This window comes from Papaver somniferum, chromosome 4 (assembly GCF_003573695.1).
Source record: "Papaver somniferum cultivar HN1 chromosome 4, ASM357369v1, whole genome shotgun sequence".
Classification (NCBI taxonomy): domain Eukaryota; kingdom Viridiplantae; phylum Streptophyta; class Magnoliopsida; order Ranunculales; family Papaveraceae; genus Papaver; species Papaver somniferum.
The window spans coordinates 73890449-73908571 of NC_039361.1; the positions used below are offsets into that span (position 1 = coordinate 73890449).

The following is an 18123-nucleotide window of genomic DNA, read 5'->3' on the forward strand; positions in this document are numbered from 1 at the left end:
GTATACTCCAATTAATCTGGGTATACCCCAGTTTAGCCAGGATAATTAAATCTGGTGCATAGCAGATTAGAAGGATTATGTAGCTCACATGTTAGAACACTCTTCCATGCAGGATGTGCGGCCATACAGGGGTTGATACCCTGCATCTCCAATTGTTTGTTTGTTTGTTTTTTTTTTTTTTTGTCTTAGTTTAGCCTGTAAATTCGGAAGTATAGGTGTGATATTTTTAGCCGGAAAAGGTACAAAGCTTGCCGAAAGCAATGATTTGGTTATTTTCAACTGAGCTAGCATTACTGATAGAGAAATTTAATCAACAAAAAAGTAGGAGAAAAAGAAAAATTAAAATAACGAATAATAAATTCATAGAAATATTATCAAACTTCAACTGATTAAAAATCCTTCTAGCTAATCTATATAATAGAAAATTTATCAAACTTCAACTGCTTAAAAATCCTTCTAACTAATCTATATAATACCTCTGGTTCCTACTGTACTGAAACAAGTGGTAGAGATTTCCCTTAAACCCACGCATCAAAACAATACCCAACTTGAACGAAACAAAAGCATCTAAGCATGCGTATTGTATCTGTCTATATGTTAATAAACTCGCATCCCATCTACTTAATGTAACATTTTTCGGCTTTGGTAGATCTCGCCTTAGAACCGTAAATGCCAAACCCTTCAAACCAGTCCCCTCAAGTTCTTCAAAATCCAGTTTTTCTGCGGCCAATGTTCGAAGATCAATTGTTCTTGCAACTGATAATCCATAATCTTCAAAAAGTTTATCGCCATCTTCAGCAACTCCAACTCCAACTCCAACTCCAACAAATATGAATTTCTAATTATTAAGAAACTCGTGAAGTGACGCAGGAATGTAATCACGACATGCGAACTGGAATATAAGACATTGGTGACCCACGCAAAGTTGCAATACAGCTATCTTATTCCGAGTACCACCTTTCTCAAAGTTTACCCTCCACTCGCAATCCAGACCCACAACCAAATTATTAAGTTTATCATGGAAGTCATAGTAGATTTTCGATATCCATTCGTCGACGATCGAAGCAGTCTGGGTTACGACTGTATAGATTCGATCGTTGTAAAAACTGACCATGTAAGTATGATGTGTGGTTTGAGAAACATCAAGCTCTCTAATACGTGTGTTGACACCATTGCTGCTACTGCTACTGGCAGTATTACTCTTGTTGTATCTCGAAGTAACAAATGGGGGTATTGGCTGGTGAACTAATGCCATGATGGAATTGTGAAAGAAACTACTTTAAGCCAGGGAACAAAGGAATGAATGACTACGAGAAGAATAGACATTCAACCTTTAAAAATCATCTTTGTATTTATAGCCGAGTCTAGTGCAAAATTTAGTTTCAAGTTTAACCAAGGAAACCAATACAAACCGGAATAAGGAAAGGGAACTATTTAGAGACTCCCCCAGAAAAAGGAAAAACCGAAGGAGGAGGAGGAGGAGGAGCAGGAGGAGAAGCAGGAGGAGGAGGAGGAGGAGGAGGAGGAGGAGGAGGAGGAGGAGAAGGAGGAGGAGAAGGAGGAGGAGGAGAAGAAGAAGAAGATAATAGGAAATTTCCCAAATTAATCAATACAAGTTGTGGGAATTGATATCCTAACCGGCTCAGCCGGGTGTTAACAAATTGATGTCTCAAACAGCACTTAGTAAACCAAATCTGGTCCAGTTGATTAAAACGGCCTGATTTGGAAGTGGAACATGGTACTAGCTCCAATAACCAAATCAAATATTAACCCTTCAGTCTCTCGTGACGGGGCTTCAAAATTTAAATAGCAGGCTAACAAAACTGAGGGAAAATAATAAAATTTGTCTCCATACACCTGGATTAGACCATTCAAAAGTATAAACAGTGATCCCTAAGTCTCACGTCTAACTGCTAGAGGGGCTAAACATAAGAGATGCAGTGATGCACCATCCAAAGAATCATGCAATAAAAAACACAAGCAGCAAAGCATGATAACGAATATTATATATTGACTAACATCAATTGACAGAAATGGAATAGCGAAGAAAAGATGCAGAAGAATAAGAGAAACCTGGCCGACATCCAATTAACAAGTTGAGCTGTTTTCTCAGTGAAGCTTTTCTTTTATTTACAAGTTACAACAACTACTTAGAGTGGATGATCAATTTTTTTGCCACTAGACGAATACCTGCAGACTGCTGATAGTCATATACATCCAAAGAGAAGAATGCATCAACAAATGTTCCTGGAGTAAATAAAGAGTCTAACTCTGTAGCATCAAATTTGCTAAACACAATTCTCTGAGGGTTTCCAGCAGTTTCTTTGTGGTATATCTCAGTAGCGTAAATGGCAATATCCCCATTTGTTACTGTTGGTATGCTGTAGGCACAAAGAAAACAACAAATGCAATTCATAACAATCAAATAAGTGCATGAAACAGAATAAAACAAGCTCATAAATGTAAAAACTTACTGAAGGCGGACAGTTGGCGAGTTCAAGAAGCTATTCTTTCTCATAACAACAGGTCTCCATTCAGAGTTGCTACCCGATTCCGCGAACAACATTTGTGCATGATGGTCACAATCATCAAGAACTTTACATAGGCTAGGAGAACTGTCCACGACAATGTTCAATCGCGGACGACCAGCGCTGTCCAGGAACTTTGTACTAATACCAAATCGGACTCTCAGCTTTGAACAGCACAGCTGTAATAAAATGTCTTTGTGGAGTAGTTGTATTTTTTGAGTCCCTCGATACAATTGGTAAAAAGATGCTTTAATAAAAGCCAATGATACCTCATCAGGTTCTAAAAACCCTGCATAGCCGCTACAACCCTCAGACGGAATACCATTAGAAAACATCTTATGATCTGGTAGGTCAGACTTTTCTCCCATAGTTGCATCCTGTTGTAGAGGTGCCGCTATGACTTGATCAATAAGAAGGCTCATGTTGAAGGGGTCTGGGTTGGTTAAGTTTCTTTCAACTAGATTGAGAGGCTCAGCCTGAATGTTCCCAATCAAAGGGGATGTATGACTCATTGGCACCAGAACTGAAGAGGGGCTATTAGTATTAAAGGTTCTTCCTTCAGGAGAAGCTTTTCCATTACTGCGGCTTCTTGTACTTGGAGAAACAGAACCATTTGCAAGTATATCCGGCAAACTCGATTCCTATAAGATTTATATAAGTTAGTACTGGACCAGAAACCAGATGTCCAAAGAGACAACTGCACAGCTAGTTGTCAAAACAGAATTAGCAGAGAATTTAAAGCCAGTAAAAATTACCAAGAATAAGACTGTGGCGCAGTACTTAAGAACCTCGAGGTTCATGCGAACATCATCCAAGCTCCTGATACATCAACAACGTTCAACATGCATTTTGCAAATTCGTCTAATTACAAACTAAAACCTAAAATGCTGCTAATTTCAATATCTCCGGTCCACTATCAACATCAATCAAACGTTTTTTCAATGGTTGCCTCATCGCATAACATGACCTCTTTTTGCTTTTCATTTGTATCTTTCTTTGCAGTATTGATTAACAATGGGTGAAGAATAAACCTACGTTCAGCATACTAAATTTGTGCACTTGACAACCTAAAAACGCATAGTTCATGCACCAAACCACTATAGCAAGATAAGGAAGGGCTCAATGCTGATTTAGAACATTGGTGACGTACTTAAAGAAAGCAACCCTAAATCTATTTCTGAAAGAGAACACAATGGCTACCTGTGTGTTTGTTGTCCAAGCCCAAAATACGTCGCCAGGGTCGCCATCTGCATAAAAAAACACAAACCCAAATGTACAAAGTGTTAAAAACTAACTTGATTATCATTCTTCCTTTCAGACTTCAAACAATAACTGAACACCTCTTTAAGAACATAACACAAATTCTCCACATACTTAAAAGGCAATAACTTCAATTGAATATAAAACAAACATGTAATAAGCAGCATCAAAATTCACCTTCATATTTCCTGCCCTCCTCCCAAATTTCTGGGTTAACAACACCAACGAATCAATTGTTCCTTTCGGCTCCGGTGGTGAACGACCGATACCCGCAAATGCTTCTCGGATTCGAGCACAATCAAACCTCAAGATATTATGACCAGCCCAAACCCTTCCTACAAAATCAAATAACAATCAAAATAAAAATCAACAAACTAATAACACACCTAAAGAGATAACAAAAAAAAAATGAAAACTTTACCATGAAGGATGTCATAAATTTGATCGGCAACATCAAGAAAAGTAGGGGCAACAGAAACAGCATCTCTAGTAATACCATTACATTTAACAGAATTAGCAGAAACAGCAGAGAGATCACTGGGTTTAATGAGAGTTGAATAATTTTCAAGCTCAACTAGTTTTTGGGGGCATACTAAAATAGCACCAAATTCCAATAATGCAAAACCTTGACCTGCTCTAAATGGAATTGTTGTTTCTACATCAAAGAATACTATTTCTGATCTTTCTTCCATCTTATCCATCAATCAATTAAATTAACACTTGAAGAAATTTTATGAGAGAAATCTAATTTAAGAAAGTAAGAAGATTTGGGGGAAATGAATAAGGGTTTGGGATTTGGATGGGTAAATAACATCCCGCCAATAACTTGTTTCTGTAAATATGCTATTCCTCTCTGCTAGGTTACTTCAACGAGGGTTCTACAAACGTGACAGACATGCCAGGTTTTGTCATCTTTTATTCTTTGGTCGACAGAGAAGGCTAAACTTTAAGCCCGGGCCCGATTCGAGAAGTTTTTTTTACATGAGCAAACTACGAAAAATGTATGCTTACCCGTACGGGGTCTATGGATGATCAGGAAGGTCCATGGCCTAGATTAGCCACCTCCATTGCACACTAAGGAGGGGTGCTCGTCTAAGATCTCCTCAAACAAAAACAAAAAAATTACGAAAAACGTAGAAGATCATCCGACATTGGTAAGGTGAATTTTAATATGGTTCACTAACATAATACACCTAACTATTCAGGGTATGAATTTCTATTTTTTTTTTGTATTATGTTTTTGTCGGGCGTTTGGATACTAGAAGCAGAAGCATTTTTGTGTCTCCACACATAGAAGTCAGAAGCAAAACTATTTTGCTTCACATAAAGTTAACTTTTCTGCTTGTAGATGTTTGAAATAATATTGTCAAACTGACTTCTGACTTTTCGACTTTCAGCCATCGAAAAGTAACTTCTAAGTGTATACCCAAACACCCTATTGACATTATCTAAAAATAAAAGACTCAAATCTCAAATAAAATTCTTATATTTTATGAGTGATTTAGGATTTGTGCATCTCCCTCAGCTTCTCATGTTTTCTTTTTCAAAATTTTCAACATTGACAACGGTGATTCAAGGTTTTAAGATGTTGGTAGATTGTTACCTAATAAAGAACTAGGAGCTGCAAAATAAAAGGGAAGTCGTGAATCAACTAGGGTTAATATGTATGACGGAATTAACCTGGAAAATATGATAAATATCCTTCGGTTAAGTAATAAAGAACTAGGAGCTGCAAAATAAAAGGGAAGTTATGAATCAACTAGGGTTAATATGTATGTCGGGATTAACCTGGAGAATATGATAAATATCCTTCGGTTGAGTTGTCTGATGATATCTATGACGAAGAAGTCTTGAACAAATGGAAGTATAATCTCATTGATTGGTAGATTGGATTCACATAAAGTGAAGCTTGGTGACGTGAAAAAGGATTTGCATGCACAATTGTATCTAATAGATGGATGTCAGATAATACCGATGAACAAGGTCTTTTTTTTTTTGGAATCATGCTGATATGACGAAGATGTTAAAAGAAGAGTTTGGGGGGCATGTCTTACAATGATAGGTGATCGGGCTTTTGGAACCCAGGAATGGGTTCCTAATTTTGATCCAGGAATGGTTTTTTTTTTCTTTTTTTAATTTATGACACGATCCACGGCGGGATTCGAACCTCTGACCTAACAACTTGAGAGTTCGACCCTAGCCAACTGAGCTAGCCCTAGTTGGTTAAAAAAAGTAAAAGTTTCAACAACAATAGGTTGGACTAAATTGCACTGCTTGTTCTCTTATCCCCTTTTCTAAATTTAGTGAGGAATAATTTGGTCTTGACAAGAGACCAAAAAAAAAAAGAGCTTAGGTAGTGGTTTGTTTAGTGGCTTGTATCTTTTGGTGCAACTTTTGAATTCTTGATGCATCTTATGTTATATTGTTTTTTCTTTTGTTGTGTGCTTATAATTGCTAGTATCTTGTGGATTTTCTAGGAACTAGTCTTAAATCTCTTTAAAAATTGATATGACTTCCTAGTATTGTTGTAATGCCTCTTACTTACTCTTGGGGAATCTTATCTGCTCGTGTTAGTTGTATTTTTTTAATATAAGTTAGATTTTTGGTGGATATCTCTTATTTAGATTTCATTTGTCACATTTTGTCCTGACGAAACTCAGATCAAGAACATGATCCACTGAGTCGACAAACCCAAAGTCTTACTGGTACAACCCTTTGTGTTTATTTTATCATTTTCTTTTGGTAATTTAGATTGTAAACTTTTTTGGTTTCTTTTCTGGTGAGTTGAGGAAGGTCTTTTTTCCAGTGGGATTTAACTCTACAAGCAAAATAGGGCCCGATCCTCGATATTTGAGTGGCCGCCTATACATGGGCCATTTTTTGTCACTCTCTTCTCAAAATTTCAGTTTTTAGTTTTTTTTTTCCTATCTCTGATGAATACATATCAAGTTCACTAGTATACTTTCTCAAGGAATTTGAGGAATTTGGTTAGAAGGCTCATTCCTATTTCCTATTATGCTATATCTTTGTATTAATTTTTTTAACTCGTTTCAGAGTATCCTCGTGACTACAAGTCAGTTGTAATCTTTGGTTTTAAATAATCTAGCTAAGTACTTTACATATTGTTATACAGTTAGTTGATCTTAAGTAAATTTCCTTACATTGTTTTTTTTTAGCTAGTTGTGTTTTTTTACGACTAGTGTTTTAAGTTTATAACCATTTTGTACATTGCTAGTTGTTTGATTTAGGACCCCTTTCCCTTGGTGCAGAAGATTAGCTTAAGTTTTTACTTTGTTATCAGTTGGCAATAGTAGTCTTACTTATTCCTTAAATTAGTTATTGTATTCGGGAAACTAATTTCAAAAAGTTTAGTGCGTTAAATCATCATGTACAATTGGTTTTTTAGTTTCATTTGTTCTTCTTTCCTGGCATTATCATATCTATATAAAGTATTAGAATTTGGTTTTATTATACATGGTTAATTCTTATTTTCTAGGAATTATCAATGCTCCTGTGAAATAACATGATGTTAAAATCATGGTTGTCCATGTATTATTTTGGTCCGGTTTTACAAATCGCGAGTCATCTACTTTTATTTCTTCAGAGATACAATGGTTGCAGAAACTGTTAAACCATCATTCTAGAACTTCAAGAGGACGAATTCTCTATACTATACAAGCCATCGTGAAACTTCTATTAGTATTGATATTGGTAGAAGGGATTAGGACCATACTTTGATAGTTTTATCGCGAGTGAAGACGCTCAATTTCTACAACTTGCTTGTGGCGACATACATATTGCCATCTATAGAAGACAGCTCATTGGGTACCGAGGGAGAACGAAAAATTCCTACAATCATTAGGACTTATGAATGTAATTTTTTCTCTTTAGGTAGTTTTAATTTTGTTACTTTTTTTTCGGACAGTTGTACTCTTTCCTTCATCAGGGTTTTACCACTATGGGTTTTCCTTGTCAAGGTTTTAATGAGGCAACATATGTAAATCTAGTTCTTTCCGAAGTTTTAACATTTACGCTTCATGTTTTTCTTTTGAAGTTGGTGATTTAGGAGATTATTGGAGACATATCCCTGTCTAGGGCAAACTCTAATGAGCTTTTAATCATCTAGTTGGTTTTTTTAATATAAGACTAATTCTCAACAAAAAAAAAATTTGCACTGCTTGAGCATGGAGCGTTTAAAAAAATCTTGTTTGATCTTGGATGAACGATTTTGACCATGGGGATTCTTCCCTTGACTTTCTAGAGTTTGATGTATCCCTGCATTGTTCCCTTAAACCTTCTTTTGATTCTTTCTCGAATTTCTTCTTTTATTCCTTAGAGGATTTACCAGTTCTTGGCGGAGTTTCAGGAGGAGATATTGCTGAATTGGAGGTTTAGAATGGGGTTTCAGTTGAAAACCCAAGGGATGGAAAATTGGAGATCACTGTTTCCGAATAACCAGGTTTGCAAATAGAGTAACCAAGTTGTCGTACCTCAAACCACAACTAGTTAATAGTAAGAAGATTCTGGTTATCTCTGCGTCAGATGTGGAAAATGAGATTAAGGTATGTGAAAATTTTATTCTTAGCTTCTTAGTTGGTCGTCAATTATCCTTCAACTTTGGAAGAAGCTACGAAAAAGGTTTGGAAACTCAAAGGAGAATTTCGATTCACTTTGCATGAAAATACAATTTCCATTTTTGAGTTTGATATTGAGGAAGATAAGATCCTCTGCATAAATATTTGGGGTATATTCTTATGTCTAATAGGTTGTTCTTAAAGGGCATTGGCATCTATTTATTGAACAGTAGATGCAAGAGATTAAACATTCCCATTAATTTATGGAATGCTAAAGGAATCTGGTTGATTACTAGGGCAACATACCGGAAAATCATGTCTGCAGAGCGACGCCGCGCAAGAAATGACCCCACTTTGCGCCACTCTGATGCCAGTGGCCGGGCTGTAAAGCTTCACCTCTAACAGGAAAATGCACGTCGACTTGCCTTTGCAAGAATGATGCCTTAAACATATTATTCAATAAGAAGCTTCTCACCGTTCCAACTTTCCCTTATTCTACAAGGAGTTCAAGACCGTAAAGGATAACATAGATGTTATTTGTATGCATCACTGAAATCCGAGTCCTGTCCATGCATAAGTTATGCCTTGGATTTTCACATAGGCCATTGCAAGGCTATTTCTCTTTTTTACTTTGCTTCGTCCCTGAGATGAATGCGTGCAGTGGTCTTGCATGTACCAAGAGTGCACCACCCAGGCTCATGCCATTCTTACCTTGCATTATCCTTGGTGATACAAGTGTCTTATGCAAGATCCCCTAACTTGCACATCATTTAGATTTCTTTCATGGCTATGCCCAGTTCGTAATATGTGCAAGCAAACGTCGAATGTCTTGATAGGAAGTATGAGCTTTCAGGGAATGCAACTACTTCATCAAGTATGGTAACAATCATCTCTTGCATCGTAATGTCGAGCCGCATGATATGAGTTACCAAAATTTTATAATCACCTCCGAATTAGATGATATAAGCGACAAGGTGCTGGACCACTAATGTTGTGACTCATTGCGGATGCGTGTGTACCCTTTTCCGTACCTTGAAAGTATCAAACACGGATCGTAGTTTGAAAAACCTGGGGTAAAACAACCACACCCAATATTTCCATTAGCAATCTGTATGGACTAACTCCAAAATACTTTCAAGAGAATCAACTAGACTCAATCTTAATAAAGTATATCAAAGAGTTATAATATCTCGATCTCTCGATTTAATCCTTACTCAAGAAAATAGAAATATGCGAGTCTGATTAAATATAAGAGAGATAACTTGGATGGTACTAAAGACCAATATCCAAGTGTCAATCAATGTAAATCAACAACCAGAGGTTGGATATTCTAATTGATTGAACTAACGCACAACATGCGATATTTCAATTATATAAAAAAATATAATGCGGAAAAGAAATAACACAGACACCAGAATTTTGTTAACGAAGAAACCGCAAATGCAGAAAAACCCCGAGACCTAGTCCAGATTGAACACACACTGTATAAAGCCGCTACAGACATTAGCCTACTACAAACTAACTTCAGTCTGGACTGTAGTTGAACCCCAATCAATTTCACACTGATCCAAGGTACAGTTGCACTCCTTACGTCTCTAATCCCAACAAGATACTACGCACTTGATTCCCTTAGCTGATCTCACCCACAACTAAGAGTTGCTACGACCCAAAGTGGAAGACTTTAATAAACAAATTTGTATCACACAGAAAAGTCTACAATAATAGATCAATCTGTCTCCCACAGAAATACCTACAAGTTTTGTTCCGTCTTTTGATAAATCAAGGTGAACAGGAACCAATTGATAGCTCGGATTTATATTCCCAAATAACAACCTAGTATTATCAATCACCTCACAATAATCTTAATCGACGCGGCGAAAGAAGATATTGTGGAATCACAAACGATGAGACGAAGATGTTTGTGACTACTTTTATATCTTTCCTATCAAAGATATTAATCTCAAGCCAATCGTTACGATTGTACTCAACACGATAGAATCAGCAAGATCAGATCACACAACTACAAGAAAGTAGTATCGGTCTGGCTTCACAATTCCAATGAAGTCCTCAAGTCGTTAACCTACAGGGTCTCGAGAAGAAACCTAAGGTTAAAGTAGAATCGACTCTAGCTTATACAACTACTATCACACAGGATGTGTGGGGATTAGGTTTCCCAGTTGCTAGAGTTCTCCCTTATATAGTCTTTCAAATCAGGGTTTGCAATCAATGTTAGCTTAGTAACAAAGCATTCAATACTCACCGTTAGATGAAAACCTGATTAGGTTCATGCTAATATCTTTCAACCGTTGGATCGAAAACTTAGATTGTTACACACAAATGAAATGCACGATTTTAGGTTTGTGTAACCGTACCCAAACATGTACATTTGTTGGTTCAACAGTAGTTAACCAAATGGTTAGCCATATGAGCACTTTCATATCAACCATATTCTTCTTCACCATAACTAGTTCAAATGACTCAAATGAACTAGTTAGAGAGTTGTTCAATTGTATAAATCTTATATAATTATACAATACACAACCGAAGCAAAAACGATTTGATTCACTCGAATCGATTCATGAACTTTACAGCCACGGTTTGCAATTTTCATTCCTTAGTTAATATAAATATAAGTTCACAAATAATCGTCTTTAGATATAACCAACTCAAGTACGCGGACTTAAGTTCCCGGAAGGAGTTCACAAACTCCAGCAGATATTCTCGGGATGAGAACCTCCGCCAGTTTGCGGACTGAGTTCACAGCTCTTGTTCCGGTTTTCCTTATCAACAAAGTACGCATACATTGGTTCAAGGAATAAGGACTTATACATATATGTGTTGCCACACAATGCTTATATCCAACAATGGTTATATAATCTAAACTCTCATTCCAATCATTAAAACATTCTTAGAAGACATTATATAGTTGTTATTCACAAACCATTTTTCATCAAAGCCATTTTCAAAGTGATTGAAACATAACATGACTTTCTTCACTAGGTAAAGATGAACTTGGACAAAGCGAAAGCTTACCAACACATGTTTCGAGAAATAGATAAGCGAGATAAACTCAGCTCGAAATAGCAAAGGTGTATAATCAAAGTCTATATAGAAAAACGACTTTTATCTCAAAATAGGAGATAGAGTAGGTAGACTTTTGAGTGATATATAAGTTCAAGTCTCCGCATACCTTTTAGTAGATGAAGTTCCACCAGTTACTTGAATAGTTCTTCGTCTTGTATGATGATCGCCATGGAGTTCTTGAGCTCAACTACACTTTATATCCTAGTCCGAGACTTAACTATAGTAGACTAGAAATCAAGACTTATAGTTTTGATCACTAACATTGAAAAACATGCTTGAGATAGAAACGCATGCGATTTCGGCCGAGCAGTGCTCTAACAATCTCCCCCTTTGTCAATTTTAGTGACAAAATTATAAATACATATGGAATACAAAAATAAATAAACTTTTGTAGCTCCTATTCCACATGCCTAATCTTCAACATTACTCGAAATCTTCGTCACTTCCAAGTAATCCAATGATCCCAAAGGTTGTAAGTTCAGCATCATCGTTGTTGAAAATCTGTAGTTATAACAATGAGAAATTAAGTATTCTCAATCATTGTTATACAGTGTCATAGTATCATTATGCAGCACCAAAGTTCAATTGTATCACAACTTCGACAACAATACTATGGTGATATGTATCACTCCCCCTTAGTCAAAACTCCATCTCACATGGAAACCACTCCCCCTTACATAATGATCTGAAAACCATATGTATTTGTAGTGTGAACTACATATTAATTCTCCCCCTTTTTGTCAATAAAATTGGCAAAGGTACGAAAACGGGATCCTAATGAAATTTCCAAAAGAGACATTTCATGACCAAAAGAAAGCACATATCAACTTGTTTAGATACAATCATAAATCCGAAGCTAAATGCTTTCATCAAGGAGTTTATAAAGATACAAGATAACCCCTATAATATTCCATAGCCGCACTCCCCGCAAAGATTTGGCAATTAAGCAGACGTTCAATTAAAAACTCTCCCCAATAATATATCATTCCCGAAAGAACAACAAGAGCGACCTTAATTTCAGAAGAAAAGAAGGATTTCTTTGGACATAACAAATCACATACGAATATGAATTTGAATCCAAAAATACTCAATTAGATTAATCACAAGAGAACCCATGATTAATCTAATCGGAAATATACAACCAAATTAACCACAAAAAGTGATGAATTTAATTGATCATGCTCGACATAAGAGAACTTACGGAGCCTCGCAGTATATACATAGAATTATGGATCAGAGAAGATCAATATTGCGGAATATACAAGGATTCGTTCTATTTTCCATCATTAGTCGCACAATGACATACAATAGACGTAATCCTTGCAACAAAATATTTTAACCTATCTTTCATCAATAAATGACATAATAGGCTTAACTTTTGTATTTGTTAAAAGTTCATTCATTCTTTTATCAATACATGTATATCGACATATGAAAGACTTAATTTTTGACAAGGTATGGGACAATCACAGTTCACGGACGCAAACACACATATCCCATAACAAATTGCAATATATAAAACCATAAAGATTAATACTGCAAAAATCATCTTCCAAACAATTTTAGAATTTAAACAAATAAACCTAAAAACATGAAGATGAAAACGTTGGACATAGCTATGTGTAATCACAATAATGGCTATTCCAAACTCTAGTTATTCTTCTAAACAAAACAAGAAAAATAGAAGATTTACTAGACAAATAAAATCAAAAATCTAAAAAACAAAACGGGCTCCTATGCCAAAGCCGAACATGAACTGAAGTCAAATAGACGGTTCTGGATCCTCATGAGTCTTGAGATCTTTGAGCTTGTGATTGACAGCATCCACAACATCTTCAGAGTGGATATCCTCATTGAGAAGTTCTTTAACATGAGTTTTCATGAGAACAAGGTCAGAATTAACTTTTTTCAAATCAGTTCTGACTATATCTAGACACTTCATTGTATCAACAAGTTGCTGCTTTGCATCCTCAAAGTTTTTGAGAAAATCGAGAACCACTTCAGCTGAAATCTCTTCAACCTCCTCAATATCCTAGTAGGAATCAGGAGATTGAGGAAAAGATCCTTCAACTTCAACAAGGTCCCCTTTTCTTTATCGAATTCGAAATATACCGCATTATCAACGAAGTCTTCAGGAAAATCCCAAGAGCAGGATAATGAAGCCATTGATGATAGAAATCCTAGAATGAGATAATTCAACTCAATAGGTGATAGACACATTTTTGTGTCCGATTTGTCTCGATTATATATATTGTTAGGGCTCATTTTTGTACTTATTATGGTGTTTTATTTATTTGTAGGTATTTTTGGCCAATAAACATTTTTGGAAAAAATTGGCTCGAAAAGTTGTCGGAAAGCACCCGGAGGACATTTGCTATTCGGACTCTCACTTTGGATAAGGGGTAACCTAATTACTAAGGGGCATCACATTTCCAGGCAGTTGCTAATCGCACCCCTACTCTGGATAAGGGGCAACCATCTTCAACATTCAAAAATCAGGATTTTGGCGGGAAACTAGTGCAGTTAAAGAACAGTTTTGACAATCGTGATTTGAAGGAGTTTGAGGTCGATTAAACCTCTGATTTTCATAGGATAGACTCCTTATGGGTCTAGGAATATGATATGGATGTTTAAATCGATTAGACTGGGCTCAAACGACGGATTTTGCTCACAACAGAAAATATGGAAAGTCACGTGTGTGACCTGTTTTAGGGAATTTTAGAGAGATTAAAGCGTAAACCTTCCCAAAGATTTGTATCTATCTAAGGAAGAGTTTAGAATAAAAAGGAAAGCTCAGAAACGCGTAGAAATCCTAAAACAAGAAATTGCCGCAACTTGGCCGTGAAGAGAAGGAAAGAGATTTTGGAAGATTTGGGAGAGATTTAATCGGTATTTTTGATATAAATAGATGTCTTGGGTCATATAGAAGAGGTGTCGAGAGTTTGGGAACCTAAGGAGAGCCAGAGAAGAAGAAATCAGAGCTTTACCAAACTCTGTTTCTGCTGCTGCTGCTGCTGAAGAAGAAGAACGCGAAGAACATTGACGCTCCGTAAACAGTCGCAGAACAGTGTCGTTGTTTAACAGCTGAAAAACATTAAGCTGTTCAGGGCAGTCTTATTCTAGGGTCTTAAAATCAGCGACAAAGCAACAGTTTTTCTGTAACAGTTCCATTGTAACAGCTGTTTTGCACACCAATACACTGTTGCAAACAGTCTGTGTTATTACTTTTCACTCTTTTAATCATCTTTTGAGCAACAAACACACATTTTGAGATCATGATTAATATGAGGAGCTAAACCCCATTGCTGAGGCGATAGAGGAAGCTATTTTTCCAACAAAAAGTGGTATATTCTATTTTATCTTTTTATTTGCAATAATTATATGATTATTTGCCTTGAACTATTATTGAATATGATTTTTATTTGAGTGATTGTGATCTATTTTGATGGAGTATGCTTAGTTTTAAGACTTTTGATGCTTCATACTTGGTATTTACAATTATTACTTTTGAAAATCTACTTGTTGCAATATTTTAGAATCAAATTAAACAAGAAAATTGCATAAATATAAGTATTGGTTTAATCACTTTGAACTTGGAAAATAGTGGAATCTTAGCCTCAGTGTTTCTTTGTATTGATATCATCTTTGATTGAGTTTGCTATAATTTTTAGTGAGTTTTCTATTTTAATATTAGAATTTAAGTCTAATTAATATCCTTCACAAGTCTGAGAATCGAACCACTTTTACCACTATCTACAAATCACATCAATTTTTGGCGCCGCCGACGCGGACTTGTTTTTAGGGTTTTAGATTTATTTTATTTTTTTTTATTTTATTATTTTTGTCCTTTTTTATGTTTTTGGGTATTTATCTTGTGTCTACAGGTTCTGGATCATAAAGAAAATTGAGCCAAGGAGTTTGGTGATTTCATAAAGACTTGGAGCTAAAGATTAAAGCAAAAAGAACAGAAAAGAAGACAATTTTATTTTAGACAATTTTAGTTTAGGGTTTGTTTATTTTATTTAAAAAAAAAATGTATTAGGGTTTATTATTTTTGTAATTTTTCTTTATTTTTTGGACTTTTTGGACTTTGGGACATTATTTTTTTTATTACCCTACGGAAGGGTACTTTAAATATAAACTGTTTGCAGAGAAGGAGGACAATTACGATATTGTCTCTGCACCTTGGGTTCGTACACTAGACATCGGAGTCAGTGGCCCGAGTCGACTACAACCGATTCATCCCCCGTCTGGAACGGGAGGTAAGATTCTAAACACTCGCGAATCCCCTGTCAGCGAGTTACTGGACTCCTTCGTATGCATATATGTTGAGGACTGAATACGGACATTTATTTTTCTAGTAAAGGGCAAGGCCTGGCCATACAAGATAAGGGTTCGGATTTCATCACCGTTCTCTTCTTGCCCGCTTTAGGAACACGTAACCTACGCGAACCTAAGCCTAAAATTTTGACTAGAACGAGACCGATAGGGTAACGAGCTTAACAGGAAAGTCATTCGAAAAATATTGGTTACTCTTTTAAGCATACTTCGAAGTTCTTGACGGTTTCTGTAAGTTGAATGCGTGACTGCGCCGCCTTGTAATACCGGTGAGGCCTTGGGTATCAAAGCTCCACCGAGCTTCCCTCGCCTCTATTCAACTTACGTTAACTCGGATTGATTCCAGAGGGGTTTGCTTAAATTGTAACGAATTCCCGTTCGAAGGATTAGAAGCTGGTCTAGAAACAATCTAAGTGGAGCCATCATGCTTTTTGTTTGCTAGAAATCAATAGGTTTGATTTGGTTGAGTCGGCCTTGATCTGTGTTTGCTTACCCTTCCAATTTAGAAAATTCTATTGTATGCCTGAACGTAAAAGAGACGCACTAGGTAGATTTGTTAAAGAGAAACCTAGTAGTTCGAAGCGTCTCGATTACCTTAATCTAGAAAGTCCCTTTTGAAGAGTCTGTTTTTGAACGTTCTTTGACTGAGGAGAGAATCCTGTTGCTCCGATAGCGCCAGAAATGGCAACTTTGAAAGCTTTGTTGAATCCAACTAGGACTACCCGTCCTTCGTGTATTAAGTTAGCTGAAACGGAGGCACCCTATGAACTGAAACCTGGGACCTTACAGATGCTCCCAATCTTTTTAGGGAAAGAAAATGAAAACCCTTATTACCATGTTAGGGATTTTGAGGAAATTTGTAGTACTCTAAGAATTAGAGGCTTAGATGATGATGCTTTGAAACTTAGGTTATTCCCATTTTCCCTGAAAGATAAGGCCAAGTCGTGGCTGTATAGTTTGGACTCCGAGTCAATTGAGACATATGAACAACTTACATCTGCCTTTTTCAATAAGTTTTTCCCTAGGCACAAAACATCGTCTATTAGGACGCAAATATGCACATTTTCACAACAAGAGGGAGAATCTTTATATAGGTATTTGGAAAGGTTCAATGATTTATTATCCCAGTGTCCTCATCATGGTTTAGAAAAGGTTAGGCTAGTTCAGATCCTTTATGAGGGTTTAGATTATTCCACAACGACCATGGTTGAGTCTCTATGCACTGGTGGATTTGAAAACCAAACTGTTGATGCGGCGATGGAATTTTTTAATGAAATCGCCGAAAAAACCCAGCAATGGGAAAATAGTAGGGCACCCCAGAAAACAATTCTTTTAAGTAGAGGAAACGTTAATAGGGTAGAAGGAGGCTATGAATCAGATGCCAAAATTGCTGCTATAGCAAAAAGGTTAGAAGCCTTAGAAGTGGGCCAGACTAGTGGTAGAGTGGAGCCTTTTTGGGAAGGCCAGAATATTGAAGAGCAGGCCAATGCTCTTTATAATAACACTAGATTTGATAACCGTCAAAATTGACCCATATTCAGAAACCTATAATCCTGGTTGGAGAAACCATCCGAACCTTTCGTGGTCTAAGGGCCAAAGTCAAGGTCAGTTTAGTAATTCTAATGCTCCCCCAGGTTTTGGCTATACTAAGAATCCTTCAGGACTAGCTCAGTTTCAGAATCAGTCAGATAAGAAAATCCTAAGTTTAGAGGAATCTCTCGCCTTGTTAACTCAGCAAACTGCAAAATTCCAGTTATCCGTAGAACAGAGTCTACAAGCTAGTAACAGGATAGGACAAGAAAATAGTCAGGCTATTTCCGAGTTAAAAACCCAGGTTGGTCTGATAAGTGATTCTTTGAGAGAAAAAGGTAAGTTTCCTAGTCAAACACAACCCAACCCTAGAGGAGTTCATGAATTAGGTGCAAAACCATCGAATCAATTGAATGTTGTTAGAACCCTTAGAAGTGGTAGAGTTGTAGACAATAAGGTAACCATGCCCGATAGTGAACATACTGTAGTTCACCCCTCAGGATCTCACCTCTCAGGACCAGTAGCTGAAGAGACTGATAAAGTTTCTGATGATGTGAATTCGGTTCCTGAAAGGTCTGATTTTAGGCCTAGAGCCCCATTTCCTCAGCTATTAGTACCAACAAAGAAGGAATCGAACTTTAATGACATAGTGGAGGTTTTTAAGCAAGTTACCATAAACCTTCCCTTATTAGATGCAATTAGGCAAATTCCTGCTTATGCCAAGTTCCTTAAGGATATGTGTACGCGAAAGCGAAAACTTAGCGTCCATAAGAAAGCCTTTTTAGCTAGTCACGTAAGTTCAATCATTC

General features: G+C 36.5%; 2 protein-coding genes and 2 pseudogenes across 2 annotated transcripts; 1 reads left to right on the forward strand and 3 right to left on the reverse strand.

The window, feature by feature from the left end:
* Positions 1-355: 355 nt before the first annotated feature.
* Positions 356-1255, reverse strand: LOC113272692 (Werner Syndrome-like exonuclease). The gene is made up of 2 exons (XM_026522494.1): positions 920-1255; positions 356-838 (listed from the first exon to the last, which is right to left on the reverse strand). The coding sequence occupies exons 1-2, from the start codon at positions 1253-1255 to the stop codon at positions 461-463; spliced, it is 714 nt and encodes a 237-aa protein (XP_026378279.1). The 3' UTR covers positions 356-460.
* A 710-nt stretch (positions 1256-1965) lies between these two features.
* Positions 1966-4657, reverse strand: LOC113275906 (protein NEN1-like). Its single transcript, XM_026525483.1, has 6 exons — positions 4210-4657; positions 3966-4123; positions 3729-3775; positions 3284-3347; positions 2475-3169; positions 1966-2381 (listed from the first exon to the last, which is right to left on the reverse strand). Exons 1-6 carry the CDS (start codon positions 4487-4489, stop codon positions 2147-2149), a joined length of 1479 nt encoding a protein of 492 aa, XP_026381268.1. The 5' UTR covers positions 4490-4657; the 3' UTR covers positions 1966-2146.
* Positions 4658-4791: 134 nt separating this feature from the next.
* LOC113276748 lies at positions 4792-4923 on the forward strand (annotated as a pseudogene).
* Positions 4924-16829: 11906 nt separating this feature from the next.
* On the reverse strand, positions 16830-16929 carry LOC113276758 (annotated as a pseudogene).
* Positions 16930-18123: the final 1194 nt, after the last annotated feature.

Excerpts from the sequence above, each read along its gene's own strand:
- LOC113272692 (XM_026522494.1), bottom strand. The coding sequence starts at position 1,255 with ATGGCATTAGTTCACCAGCCAATACCCCCATTTGTTACTTCGAGATAC. Across the intron at positions 839-919 it reads TAGCTGTATTGCAACTTTGC|AAATTCATATTTGTTGGAGT; the intron begins GTGGGTCACCAA and ends CTTAATAATTAG.
- LOC113275906 (XM_026525483.1), bottom strand. The coding sequence starts at position 4,489 with ATGGATAAGATGGAAGAAAGATCAGAAATAGTATTCTTTGATGTAGAA. Across the intron at positions 4,124-4,209 it reads AATTTATGACATCCTTCATG|GAAGGGTTTGGGCTGGTCAT; the intron begins GTAAAGTTTTCA and ends TTGATTTTGTAG. Across the intron at positions 3,776-3,965 it reads GGAGGGCAGGAAATATGAAG|ATGGCGACCCTGGCGACGTA; the intron begins GTGAATTTTGAT and ends TTTTTTATGCAG.